Source organism: Geospiza fortis, unplaced genomic scaffold (genome assembly GCF_000277835.1).
Source record: "Geospiza fortis unplaced genomic scaffold, GeoFor_1.0 scaffold121, whole genome shotgun sequence".
Taxonomy (NCBI): Eukaryota; Metazoa; Chordata; class Aves; order Passeriformes; family Thraupidae; genus Geospiza; species Geospiza fortis.
This window is the reverse complement of record NW_005054346.1, coordinates 4,982,058-4,996,368: the sequence shown is the minus strand read 5'-3', so window position 1 is coordinate 4,996,368 and position 14,311 is coordinate 4,982,058. Positions and strand designations below refer to the sequence as shown.

Here is a 14,311-nt window from a genome sequence, read left to right as displayed (position 1 = left end):
AGCCCGCCGGGCACCGAGCGACGGAGGGAGGGAGGGAAGGAGGGAGGGAGGGACGCGCGCTGCCCGGCCCCGCCGCCTCTCGGGGCTCGCCCTCTGCCCGCGCTCCTCCCGCCGTGCCAAACTCTGCCCCCGCTGTGCCCGCGCTCTTTGCGCCGGGTCGGACTCTTCCCCCCACATCCCCTTTCATTTTTAATTCTTTTTTTAATTGTCACAGTTTGAAGTGGGCTTTTTTTGAGCGGTGTCGAGTCCTGTTAATTTCACAGGATTGTTAGGGTTGGAAGGCACCTCTGGAGATCATCTCATCCAAGCCCCCTGCCAAATCAGAGTCACCTGGAGCAGATGACACAGGAAGGTGTCCGGGTGGATTCTGAATGTCTCCAGGGAGGGAGACTCCACAACCTCCCTGGGCAGCCTGTTCAGTGCTCTGCCACCCTCAGTGTAAGGAAGTTCTTCCTCATGTTGAGGTGGAACTTCTGTTTTTGTTTCTGGCCATTGCTCCTTGTCCTGTCACTGTGCACCACTGAAGAGAGTCTAGCACCATCCTCTTGATACCTACTGTTGAGATGCTTCCATGCATTAATGAATCACAGAAGTGTTAGGAATGGAAGCGACCTCTGTAGATCATCTAGTCTCAGTCGTCTCTTTAAATAGGCCCAGCTCCCACAGTCTCTCCTCTTAAGAGAGATGCTCCAGACCCCTAATCATCCCTTCTGTATCCTATTCACTAGCTCCTTGTCTTTGTTTCACTGAGGAGTCCAGAACTGGACACAGTACTCCAGATATGGCCTCAGTAGGGCTAAGTAGAGACAATTTTGCAATAATACAGATCCATGTTCAAAACTCACAGTCTTTTCGTGTGTAAATTTTTTTTAATTCTTTTTTTAAACTTGGAAATCATTGCTAGTTTATGCATAGGCTGCAAGGAGAAAATAACGCTGTAGCTGAGTTGTCGGAGTCCTGAAGAGACAAGTGACTGTATTGGGAAAATTTAAATTACAGCTCCAAAAGACACTATTGGTGGGCTAATGTGCTGATCAAAATGAACAAACTTAAAGCTGACGTTTAAATGAGAAATTACAAATATGAGGATCATGAAGAAAAAACAAACCCCAGGCAATTTCCCAGGTATGAAAGTAAAGTGATAAGAATGTAGAAGCCATATAAAAGTCTCTTATATAGTGCTTGGTGACCTCTGCTTGCCATGTGTCAGGAACCAGCACATTGCTCTGCTCTGCTGTCAGCCATCTCAGCAACTTCCCTTAGCAAGCCCCTCACACTGGGAATGGGCTGCTGGGAGCTGACCACAAAAATCTAGTAAAAATCTGCCTCAGACTCAAAGGCTAGATGTGCTTTAAAATACTACCTTCTACCATCGATTCTTATTGCCATTTAAAAATTTCACCCCTGCCATGCTGCAGATCATCTCAGTTTGTGATTTGGTGATGGTATATTTAAAGTTGTATTTTGCTATATATGTCTTCACCCATTTCCAAGCCAATGAGTGCATCTGGAGACAGTCCCAGCTCTTCAGGTGATGAACATTTTCATGGGGGAGGAAGGGAAGGAACTACCCTCAAAACATCACTCTCAGTGGATATAGCTTTCTGGTATTGTGTAGATGCTGAGATACTAGCTGGGTGTTTTTTCTCCCTGTACAAGCTGTAGTTACATGTATTGAAGCTGTATGGGTGCCCTCAGCACTGGCACTAAAGTGCATTTCCTGCTTGGAAATAGCAGGGATTGTAGAAGAAGATGAATTCAGTCCTTTGTCTTGGTAACGCTTGCCCTGGTTCTGCTTACCTGGGCTGCACAGTTAATACAAGACAAGCACATGCGTAATCCCGTTTCTCTTCTCAGGTGTCAGGTGTCCAAACACTGTTTTCAGAAAGTGCAGGTTCTGGAGAGCAGCTCTTCCTTTCCCATCTCATTTTTAGTTTCTCGTTGAGTACAAATTGAGTGTCACTGTCTAAGGTCTTGAAGGAAAGAAGCAAGGTGTCTGTTGTTAAGGCTTGTGTAGTGATGGCCCATGCATCACTGAATTTGCAGTTACTTTGAAATACTTAAGAAAGGCAGTTGAAAATAATGAAGTCACTCAAAACAAACATCTCACGGATCAACTGTTTTTTAAGCACCTCTTGCTTGTATTTTTCTACAAATACTGATTAAAAATACCTTTGTTTCAGTAGCAAGAAGCAAGATTCAGAAGCCAGTGCTGCGAAGAAAAAGGTTAACAAGGGAAAGGAAGGTTCTGAAAACTCAGATTTGGAAAAAACTCCACCACCATCACCTCATCCTGAAGATGAAGATGATCCAGGGGTTCAGGTAATGCTTTTGTTGAAGTTCATTGTAGGCTTTGACAACTTAGAAGCATAAAACAATAGTTCTTGTGGTCTTCGTTACAGAGATACAGGTATTTGGGTAATTTCTGTGTTGTTTACAAAGAAGGTGAGAAATGAAAATCACCGTGGTGAATATTTTACAAAAACAAGTATTTTTCATCACAATTTTGCTTTACAGTCGTGTTGTTTGCAGATATGTGTACGATGCTGCTGAGTTTTCACACATTCTCTTTGACTGGTTTTGCAGTTATGATGCTGAATGTTCTGTTCTGTAGACTTAATGTACTATTACAAGGTCTTGCTTATAAACTTGGTGTTTATTCTTGCATTGGCTTTGCAAACCTTCTGAAACCAAGAATGAGGCATGACAGGGCAGAGTGTTGGAAACATGCATGTCAAGCACTTGTAGCTACACTGCTTTAGTGGATGAAGGGCTTTTTTTTCAGGACTACCAGTCATGGACTCACATTGATTCATTTCTCTTGACCACTGTGCACCTATAACCTTCTGTCCAACCTTTGTTTCACGTAAAGCAAATCTGGAAATAGAGTAGCACAAGTTTTGTGTGCTCTGTCATTTGGCATGTTAAGAAGTGGTCAGCTCCTGGCTTGCTTCTGCTGGCAGTGTTTAGAGGGGGCACTAAAAATAAGAATCCCCTTATGAAGAGATAGGATGGAGAGATGGAGATAGGATTGTGGTGGAGAAAGTATGAGACTCCTATGTAGTCATAACAGTGTACATGAATCCACTGCATTTGTCCTTTGCATATCAGGTTGTGGATGGATTGCTTTTGATTATGAGAGATGTTCAATGATCAATTGGGAATGGTCAAAGTAGCCTGGGGAAGACTTTGGCTAACAGTTGTCCTACGAAAGCATGGTTATGCCCTTCCTCCCACTATTTTCAAGAAGAATGTAGTAAATAATGAAATGTGAGTGATCTAGTATATTCTAGTTAAAAACAAAAGAAGCAGTAGAAGAGCATGCTCTTCCTGATTCCTTCAAACTGTGTATTCTGAATTAGAGAAGTTGAGTTAAACCATGCAGATATTAAAGTGTTTGAAGAATTAAGTTTTCTGTTCTGTGCTGCAAATCTCTGCCAGCTTGATTGATGACACTGGCAAAAGATGAAGAAACTTCAGGGCTTTGGACAGGTTTTTTGGGTTTCCAAATTTGTAGGTGATTATATTCCATTTACAGTTCAATATTTCTGCATGGATTGCTTGTTTTCAGTCTAGTGGAACAAAACCTTTCTTTTTTGTCAAACACAATTGAGTGATGTTTTATTTTGATTTATTATTATTTTGATTTTTTTTTTTTTTTTTTTGTAAATAGAAGTGCTAGGGCACTTGCATCACTTTTTAGTTAAATGTGGCAAAGTAGTTCAGGAAACTTTGTGTTTCTTGCACTGTGTATGCTATAATGCACTTCTTTGCATGAACTTAGGAAAGGGTGCCAACCATGTTTGCTGGGACAGCTACAGTTAATAAACTTGTTATGTATTTCTCAACTGAGATTGATGTTACTCAGTTGTCTAAGACACAGTTGCATTCTTAGTGTTAAATCCTGAGCCTTCTGTAGAGATATTATGTAGTAATGCACAGTGATGCATTGTTTTCTTTAAAGAGGAGAAATCCTTGTGTGTTATGCAGGTTTTTTATATTCCACGATCAAACCTATTACTCACCTTCCTACCTGTAGATCAGTTAATGAGTTAATCTGGTGCAGATTAACTCATTAACTGATGTATTAATAACTCATGTATTAATCTGGTTAATACATGCACAGTTTCTGTCAACAGTGATCAGTTAATGAGTTAATCTGGTGCAGGTAAATACATGCACAGTTTCTGTCAACAGCGCATAACAATTGCAAAACCACATTGAATGTAAGAGGAAACAGGAAGTTCATCAAGTCGAAAAAATATCAAATAAAGGCTACCATTATGTTTTAGGTATTCTTTCTGTTAGGGAAATGGAAGAAGATATTTTTGGCACCAAAAATAATGGTAAGACTTACCTACAGAGTCAGAAGAAAATTGGTATTTTCCCATCAGTGATCATGTAAATCACGATGCAAATTTGTCAAGTGTTACTATTTTGAAGTATAAAAATGTTGTTTTCTGGAAACCCCCATAAGTTACTGCGTTAAAGGTAGAAGTCAAGTCACCGTTGTTTAAAAGGGTGATGTAAGCTTAACCTTTGCTCAAAATTTTCATTTTCAGTTAAATAAATAATTTCTATTTTTGTGAAGTGCACCAAGTATTTGTGCTTTAAAAAGAATGATTAGTTATCTAAAAGTATTTGAGTTTGTCTATGTATATTGAGAGACTCAGGTGTGTAAGTCTGTTAAACAAGCTGCGTACGTATTTGCACGTATCAGTGAAGATGTGCAGTGGCTGAGAAAGATGTATAAAGAAGTAGTGTTAAATATATAAATATGTAGTGTATGTATGATGGAGTTTTTTTAACATTTGATAGTCAACATAATTTTAATGTACACATTACTCCATTAAGACATTTGAAGCTCAGTTGACAGTTTTCTTCAGCAACATATGCTTACAGCTTTTCAAATATATAACCTGATGCAGACTGTCTGGGAAGTTGAATTTTATTGTTGTAGAAACAATACCCAGCACTGAACATAAAGTTGCAAATTATGTCAAATGCATGCTTCTGTATTTTACAGGTTGTTTTGTGCAATCCTGCTAAAGCTTTATCTCATCCTCGTGGTGAGGGTATGGGAGCACAGAAATCATGTTTTCAATTTGGGGTGGTTCAAGTTTTCCATTCTCCTCTATTAGTTTGGGGTCTTTTCCCATGCTGTGCTGCAGGATGCCTTTCTGAACAGTGCTGGGTCAGTGAAGTGAGGAAATCGTATTTCATTGTGTTTCCCCTACAAGATAATCCTGGTACAACTAGGTGGATGGGGAGAGGAAGAAAGTGTGTAGTCACTGCTTAGCAACACAGTGGACCATGCTGTGGAAAGGTGGTGTTTGGCTCCTGCATTGGCCATCTGTCAAAGTTTGTTACAGATGTGAATGGAGAGGTGCAGCTTCTTGGGTTTTAATTGCTTTCTGAGATAGGCTTCCTAATTTTTTAAGGTTGTTTTAGTAATGTTAAAAAAAAGGGAAAAAATGCCCCCCCACTTTCCAGCTGGGAACAAGCATAAAGTCAATTTTTATTTGTGGTTGGTTTTTTGTTTCATTTTAGGTTTCTGTTGTTTTTTGCTTGCAGAATTTAAGAATGGCTAACAGGCAGGAATTCAGAATGGTAGTGTCCTGAGTCCTCTCTTTCTACCAGGGTGTTGTAGAAATTATAGCATTTACTGCACACTAATGTATTTGAGACACACAGAGAAATTTTCTTGGTTATTCTGCTTCTCATCAACTTTGTTTCTCATGAAAAATATGGATGCTTTCTGTTCAGAAACGACGCTCCAGCAGGCAGGTGAAGAGGAAGCGTTATACCGAAGACCTGGAGTTCAAGATTTCAGATGAAGAGGCTGATGATGCTGATGCTGCTGGAAGAGACTCTCCTTCAAATACTTCTCAGTCAGAGCAACAGGTCAGATATGAACAGGCTGGAAAGGTGGCCATAACTGCAGCATTCAGAGGTCAAATATGGGCCCTTTTCCTGAATGGTTTTCACATGTGATTGATAGAATGTGTCAGAAGGCATAAGTTTTTACATTCTTAAAAAATATATCAACTCATGGCTTTGTTTGCAAATGATATACAGCTTGATGATATACAGCTTAAAAGTTCAAGCTGAGTTCTTTGAAATTAGTGGTCCCTAGGTAAAGGAAACCAAAACTGTACTGCTAGAAATCTAGAATGTACTTCTGTGAATTCAGTGGTCTGGCTTCTGTGACTTTAATAAACCACTCAAGCTTGTCCCCTGCTGCTAGGCACCATAAGAACTCCTTTATGAAATTACTGCCTTGTAGTACCCAGCAGGGTACACTTTATTCTCTGTGCAATGTAAATGATGGATAAAATAGTTTGAATAAGATGAGGGGTAATACTGTAGGAATGACTGTTGTAACAATCTCATTGTTTTGTAGTGCTTTTTCAAACTACTTCATTTAACTGATGACCTATTCAAGAATATATCCTTGTTCTTTGGTGTTTCATTTGGCAATTTGTTAAGCCTTGTGAAATATTGTATGTGATCTCCATTGTTAATTGTGTCTTATCAGAAGGACAGTTGGGATGGTTTGCCTCCCGTTGTAATAGTGAATTAATGTAATAGAGAATTGCAGGCAATTTTGAGAGTGATCGTGTCGACACCTGCACTGCCAGCTAGAGCTTCTGAACATCATCTGCTGTTTAGACTGTATGGTGCTGAAAGCATTTTAGGACAGGGGAACTGCTCATGTTGTTATATCTGTTTGTCTGTGCACATCAGCCTTCTTAACTGAGGGAGCTGGAGTTGCACTAGGTCTTAAAAACAGGCTTAAACAAGTATCCTTCAGTCATTTATTATGGTATTAAATCTCTTTGAATCCTCAAAGTTCTCATGCTAGGGGGAAAATGTCCTCTTGGTATTAAGCTTCTGTTACAAAAAATTATTTTAAAGTTTTTCTAATAAAGGAAGTCTTTAACAAAGATGCACTCCCATAACTCTTGTATGCTGTTTATGATGTAGGAATCTGCTGATGCTGAAGGTCCTATTGTGGAGAAAATCATGAGTAGCCGTTTAGTCAAGAAAAAGGTAAAATAAATCCCCTTCCCTTCATATTTTAAATAGGCTAAGCATATTTCTTCTGAAGCCCTTACTGAGTTCCTAAAATACCTTGGATATTCCCAATTTAAAAACTGTTCTGTTGAACAGAGGAGGTTCCCTGAAAGTGTATTCAGATGGTATGCAATGTGTTTTTCAGTAGACATACACAAAACAGATTGTTTAATCTTTTACTTGTTTCTTTGCTTTTTTTGGATGAGAAATTTGAGTTTTGCAAATATACATGCTTGGGTGAAATCTGTGATGCTCTTCACTTCAGAGTAATATTCCATAGGAGTTTGAGGAATGAGAGAACTCAAAAACCCTTGCCCATAATTTTTGCATCTTTTGATGGCAGTTGTGCTTAGCAGCTGAAAAGAATTTACATGTGAGCAAGTACGATGCATAGACAGGTGATGAATATTTTCCTTGTCCCTGTGCTAAGATGGTGAAAGAAACACTCAAGTTCAGTGTGATTCCCTTATAATTCTGCCCTGCCTCCTGGTTCTTATTTTGCTTATAGATTTTTCTAATCTGCTTCTCAACTTGATTGGCCTTTGCACTTCCAAAGTATTAGAAGTCTGAGAAGGAAGTAGAAAAGAACTTACTCCAAAAAAGAACATGATTGTATTTATAGACTCTTTTGTGGAGCTAATTCTCTGACTTGTACTACAGTTGGACAGAAAACTGTCTGACTTAGACCGATACAGCATCATGTTGATCTTTAACCAGCAATTCATCTTTGCCTCAGTGTTAATTTTCAAATTGGAGAAAGGAAATTTGCCTTTATTAATGGATTTTTTTTTCAATGTTGTGGTGGTTTGGGGTTTGTTTTTGGGGTTTTGTTTGTTTTTCATGGACAAAGTGGGGTATGTGTGTTTAATTTTATTACTACTGTCCTAACATAATTAACACTTTTGTAAACCTAATTCACTTAATGTCATGAGTTCCTGTGATTCAATCTGACCTGTTTATGCACCTTACAGCATAAGCTTCTAAGGCTTTTTGGAGTGGTTTTTCTCTTTGTTTTTTTTTTTTTTTAAGTCTAGAGCTGTATTTTGTGTTTCAAATCATAGGCTTATTTTTCAGATAAACTTGAGGCAATATAAAGTGAGTATTTACTTGTCCTGATGGTCTGCTAGGCAGGAGAGGAGGATGTGGTCCTTTCATAAATGTCTTTACAGGGGAAGCTGTTTTTCACCGATTATTCTTCCCTTCTTCCTCTCCCCTGCAAACAAAGGTGTGATTACTCATGGGGAGTGTGTATTTTGCTGCAGTTTGTGGGAAGTAGTTGGTCTGCTGCCTACATGTCTTTGATTGCAAGCTCTGCTGGAGGCAAGCTCTATTTTGAGCTTTTTCTTTAATGTTTTTTATGGATTGTATTTGCAGGTTTGAGGGGTGTCTCTTCTTTCCCTGCTCTTCTCCCCAACCCTCTTCTCCAAATTTCAAAAAAAAAATGGATTTCAGGATGTTAATATTTAACATCTGAAGTATCCAACTGTGCTTTTATTAAAGGTCTTTTACACTCTTACTAACGTCATCAAAACCCTGGTTGTTAGATTACTAATCAAAGCAAAATTGCTGCGATCAGGACCAGTGCATAAAATAAACACGAGGAGAGGCTTCACTAGGAAACCTTTCAGTGGATTAGGTTGTAACAAAGATGTTGCATTCAAGTAAAGGACATTAGATAATGAGTATGCGTTTGGAGCAGTATTCTTATCATAAAATCATGCTGGTTTTCTGAGAAATAGCCTAAGTCTAGCTCTGGAGTTACCAGATAGGATGCAGCCCTGTACTTGCAGCCATTTTTGAAACGTACGGAGTAAAAGGTAGAGCTGAGTTCCTGTTTGAAGTAAAAAAGATGGTGTTTTTCACAGTTGTTCCTAATGTGGAATGTTGAATTCCCTTGAATAATCTTTCTTCTTGCAGAAAGCATGAAGTACGTGTATCACTCCTCATGAGTTCCAAACCTGATGATTTTGGATGTTGAAATTTTTCATTCAGTCCCCTTTGAATTCCTGCTTCTTAACTTTGAAAAGGAATAGCTAGAACTGATTATGCTATCCAGCAGAAATAGCACATATTTTGGAAGGACAGGGAGTTTGTAGAACCCTGGACCTGCATGTTAAACATGTGAATGTCTCTTTTTGCCTACTAGTACACGTGAGAATTAGAACTAATTCAAAAGTGTATGGTACCTACTTCCTCAAATTAGTTTACAATTTTGGGCTGTGTATCAGTTGAAGTGATTGGGTTTTGTCTGTTGCTTTGCATCTGTTATTAAGGAGTTCTATCTGCTATTTTTCTAGTAGTTGATAGTTGTGGTGGTTTGGGGTATTTCATGGTTTGTTTTTTTCTTAGGGTTGGTTGGTTGGTTGGTTGTTCTTTTGGCTTTTTTTCCCTTTTATTGTCTCTACACCTGAGTGGCTTACACAACTAATTTTTGCATTAGCAGTGTTACTGTATCACCTCTGTGGCAATGGCATGCAAGATTATGTGCTTTTAAGTATTTGCTTGAATGAAGGGGTCATTTATTTCTTCAATTATCTGCAGAGACTGTGAATCAGATCCTGGCCACACCTGGAAATGATAATTTGAAGTGTCCTGCATTCCCCAAGTCTGCCATGTGTTATTTTAGGATGTCTGTGTAATCATTTTGGGGGAGAATTTTGCATAAATTCTTTTTGCCTGGTTAATATATGTGTACAGGTAGTGAGGAGTGCACAGTGACATCAGAGGCATAAGGTGCTGTCTCATATACCCTAATGTTCTTAACCTCTGCTTGAGTGCTGACAGTTGTAATTTGATTAAATTTTTGGAGGAGGGCATAGGGGCTGAATGGCAGACTAAGATTTTAAAAATATTTTTTCTGAAGTACTTTTTGCTTAGGTGAATCTTTGATGCACTCTTATGGAACATCTAATAACATAGACCAGTTAACATTACCTATTAGACAATACAAAATTGTGTTTTACTCATGAGAGTTACAGAACTTATCAAGATGTGCATTGTAAATTATTGTTATTAAGTTGGCAGCTGACAGAAAATATGTTTGACTGAAATGCTGCTGAGGGGAGTGAATTTGGTTAATATGAAACCTCTATGTAAAGGTGTTTAATGATGTTGTCATTGTAATACTGATGGATCTCAAAGGATTCTGGTTTAAGAGTAATCAAAGAGACTTGGCTGTAATACATTTTAGATAATAAAAGAAGTTAATGTCTTAAAATTAGGGTTGACTTCCTAAAGACTAATTTTGCCTCAGGGCAATGAATAGGTTCCGATAATGTGATCTCCAACTTCTTTTTTCAATGCAGTTTTGATCTCTAAATATTAATATCATCTTGAGAGAGACTCTTCTATTTTTTTTTTTGTTTTAAAAAGAATCTTGATGATCTTCAGATTTCTTTCCTTTGACAATGTCTTTGTGAGTGTCAGAGAATTTCTCCCCTGTGTTTGCGTTTAGAGCATGGTTTGGAGAGCTTATCTTCTTTGATGGAAGATTCAAGATCAAGAAGTAGCACCAGGAATCTTCTTCCATTTCTTTAGGGAGAAATAGGCAGAATCTGGTATTGTTTCTCTCTCTAGGAAGGAATACAAACAGACTGTACTGGAGTGATGTAAATGCTAAACTGAAACTCCCTTGCTACTCAGGAAGTAAAGGAATACTGTGTGAATCAGGGACTGGGAATGCATGAACTTCACTGTGCTAGAACACAGTTTAATGCAGCTGCTACTGTTGTTCTTTAATTGCACTGCTGTGGAGGTGAAATCTAGCCAGTAACTAAAAATGACAGTTCAAGTTTCAGGGTAGTCCCTCTTGTGTGCGTGTGTGTGTTTGTATTTTAAATATATGTAGAAACATACAAAAGTTGTTGATTTATGCAGCAGTCAACAGTTTTGCCTGTTTAATGCTGCATACATAGTATTTATTACAGATGATGTTGTCCCTGATGAAATGTTTGAACCAGAAAATGCTGCTCTGTTTAAAATTTTCCTAAAGTTCATTAGTAAAAACAAACAGTTAATGTTGTGACATAATCTGAATTCTAAATGTGTGCCTGGTGCACTGTCCTTAGTTTGTCCTGTGGCTGGGTTAAGGAGCAATTCAACAAAGTATTACATGCCATATGTTATGCAATACTTTGGCACCAGGGATAAGTTAGGGGTAGCTCAACTCTTAGCACTGAATGCCCTTGGTTTTGCTGGTTTATGTCACAGCTTTAACCTTGCTTTAAATGTAGTTTTTGGGTGTTAATTTAATTTGGCTGCTCTGTATGTGAGACATCTTGCCTGAGTGAATTTAATTGCACCATTGAGTAAAACTAAAGCCATGAACACTGATGCACTACAATTCTAGTAGAGGTATAAGGTTTAGTTTTATATGGCTTCTTGTTTGGAGTTATTAACTATATGGAGGAATAAACCCCCTTTAAAACTCTTTTTTAAAACATTACAAAACCCACAATGTAAAGTTGCCATGAGCCAGCCAAAAATAATACATATGGCATTCAGGAGTGCAGTTGCTAATTGGCTGCTGCCTGAGAAAATGGTACACTTGGCTTCTACTTAACACTGTGGGTTTGGCAGAAAGCCAGATTTGGGGTGAGGTTGTGAATGAAGCTGCATGTGGTTAGGGAGGAGTTCAAATGATTCATGTCTTGGAAGTTGTAGTAAGCACTGCAGTATGTACTTGGGTAAGCAGCTGGAGGAAACTCCTCGCCCATGTCCTCCCCCACAAACCTTTTCCTACACCTCCACTTGTGTCTCTGTGTGGGGACCATAGTCCATATCTCAGATAGTTTTTAAATAGTTTAATAAGTTGGGCTGTTTAGAGATTTAATTCACGTTTCAACATTTCTTTTCTTTTAGATGGAGAATGGAGAGGAAGTAGAAGTAGAGGAATTCTATGTAAAATACAAAAACTTGTAAGTAAAGTTATGGGTTTGATTGCTATCCTTAAGTTCATATAACTTCCAAATAGCATTCAAAACTGGTTTTGTAACTGATACAAATTATTATTAAACTTTAAACCTATCTAATGTTTAACCCAAAACAGTGACAAATAAACAGGGGAATACCTTACATTGGTGGTACAGGGTTTGACAGTGTTGTTTTGTGTTCTTTCCAAAATTAAATCCACAGGTAAAATTGCTCTGCTATTAAATACTTAAAGACTCATTATGCATGCAGGCTCATAAGCACACACCTGTGCTGTATAGGTCTAACTGCAACTGTAGAGTGTGTGCAAACTACTCAAACATAACCCTTGATGTTGTATCAAAAACAAGATTTATGTTGTACAAAATGTCTAAGATAACAAACAAATGAGATGGCTTTCAGTATTCCAGCAGATCGTTACCCCTCCATGAGAGGAATGTAATCGTGGTGAGAGCAGCATGTTGTTTCACTTCTGGACTCTGAAACTGCAATGCAATCAGAATTTAAAATAAAACACTTCATAGCTGGATAAGCTCATTTTTCTTGTAGGAAAATAGCACACCTTGTGTATTTTTACCAAATTTTTTGTCTGAGAGACAGAAGTCTGCTCTAAGGGTGCTTGTGGCAGCTAACTGCACGTAATTGACTTCACTTTAAATATGCTGTCATTTTTGTATCCTTTGCACTATATTGTTTATTGTATAATGTTTAATTGCTTAATTATGCTTTGTTTAGTTCTATTACATAGACATAATTTTTGTGTTAACTGTGCTGTCTTAGCACTAGAGCTTTTGACAGACTAAATTTATGGAGTAGGACAGGTCACTTTGGCAGAGATACTGTTCCTTCTTCTATGTTGTTACTGTGGAACTGCATTTACGAGGGGGTTTTCTTTTCTCTCTGTCAGTCTTGAAAGACTCACAAGTAATTTTGAGTTTCAATGCTGTTCTCACAAAAAAATTATATAGGATGGTAGTACTTAAAATATTTGCATCTTTTGATTAACTTATGAAAATCCCGCTCTTTGCTAGAATATGATGTTAAATAGTGACTTTACCATAAGTGTTTTGTATAGTAATTATGTTTTAAGTATGTCCAATAAAAGTCATCCTAGTTTTGTGCCAAACTAAGTATAGAGGGTATGTATTCAAATTTTGAGTGGGAGTTGTTTCTATTTCCTGACAAGTTTCTCCATTAGTAAGTATAATTACTTTGAGTAAAGATGATTAATAACCTCTATGGTAAAGAAGATAGTGTCAAGTTTTCCAAGCATAGCAGCACGCTGTGCTGGAAAGATCTAGTACTAGTAGAATACATCAGGAGTGCAATGGAAGCAGAGTTTTGAGTAAGATTTTTCTGTTTCATCTTCTAGTTCTTACCTTCACTGTCAGTGGGCATCTGTGGAAGAGCTGGACAAAGACAAGAGAATTCAGCAGAAGATTAAGCGGTTTAAGGCAAAACAGGGCCAGAATAAATTCCTTTCTGAAGTATGTTTTTTTGTTTGTTTGTTTCTTTCAGGTGTTTAAGGAATATTCCTAGGAATTCTTGTTCTGTATGCAAGCAGAACATTTTGAATAAGTCTGTGATATATCAGCAGCACCTATTCTGGTATAAAGCATAAAGCATTCTGGATGCAAGTCTTGCAAGTTTATGAAAGTCATCTATCCTGATTGTATGCTTTTTCCTATAGTTTTGGTTGGTTTTTTTTTCCTTGAAGTGAGTGGCTAGTTATTAGCCTTGTAAGCCTGACTGAATCAGTACCATGTCTTTTTTCTCAGGAGCTGATTATGCCAGAAGAAATGCATGCCTTTTTTCTATGTTATGGACTGCTGCTCACTAGGGATTCGAAGCTTTTTATCATCAATTTAATTTCACTTAGAGCCATAAGCAGTAATGTGGCAGGGGTCCTGTCAATAAAAGACCAGATCTGCTGATTTGTGTCTCTGAAAGATTACCTTTTAGAAAAATGCTGTCTTTTAAGAAAAAAAAAATGTCTTCATGAGCTACTGTGTTTATTTATTTATATTTATTTTTACTATATCATTCAAGTTGAAACAAAAAAACATGTTGCAAATTGAAAACTTCCACCTGTTCTAAGAGAAGATAGCTGGAATTGTTTCCATTTTCTCTTTTTAATATATTTCCAAGTGGATCACAAGTTACTGTAAATATTTGGAATTTGTCATTGTTTCAGAAAAAGCTCTTAAAATACACAGTCTTTAGTCCTTTTGGCTGTCTCTTCAGTTGAAGTGGATCTTAAAATGAAATGCAATGCTTTAGTATAGAAGAGAATCCTGTAAGTTGT

At 37.8% G+C, this 14,311-nt stretch overlaps 1 protein-coding gene across 5 annotated transcripts in view; it reads left to right on the top strand.

Moving 5' to 3' along the window:
• CHD7 (chromodomain helicase DNA binding protein 7) overlaps window positions 1-14,311 on the top strand; it is a 140,693-nt gene that overhangs the window by 87,937 nt on the left and 38,445 nt on the right. For 4 of the 5 annotated variants that reach the window (XM_031058613.1, XM_031058616.1, XM_031058615.1 and 1 more), the window contains 5 exons: window positions 2,184-2,322; window positions 5,767-5,904; window positions 6,988-7,053; window positions 11,938-11,993; window positions 13,379-13,493. In XM_031058613.1, coding sequence (XP_030914473.1) covers window positions 2,184-2,322; window positions 5,767-5,904; window positions 6,988-7,053; window positions 11,938-11,993; window positions 13,379-13,493 — 514 coding nt within the window. The remainder of the gene's footprint in view (window positions 1-2,183; window positions 2,323-5,766; window positions 5,905-6,987; window positions 7,054-11,937; window positions 11,994-13,378; window positions 13,494-14,311) is intronic. The other variant, XM_031058614.1, reaches the window with a different exon arrangement.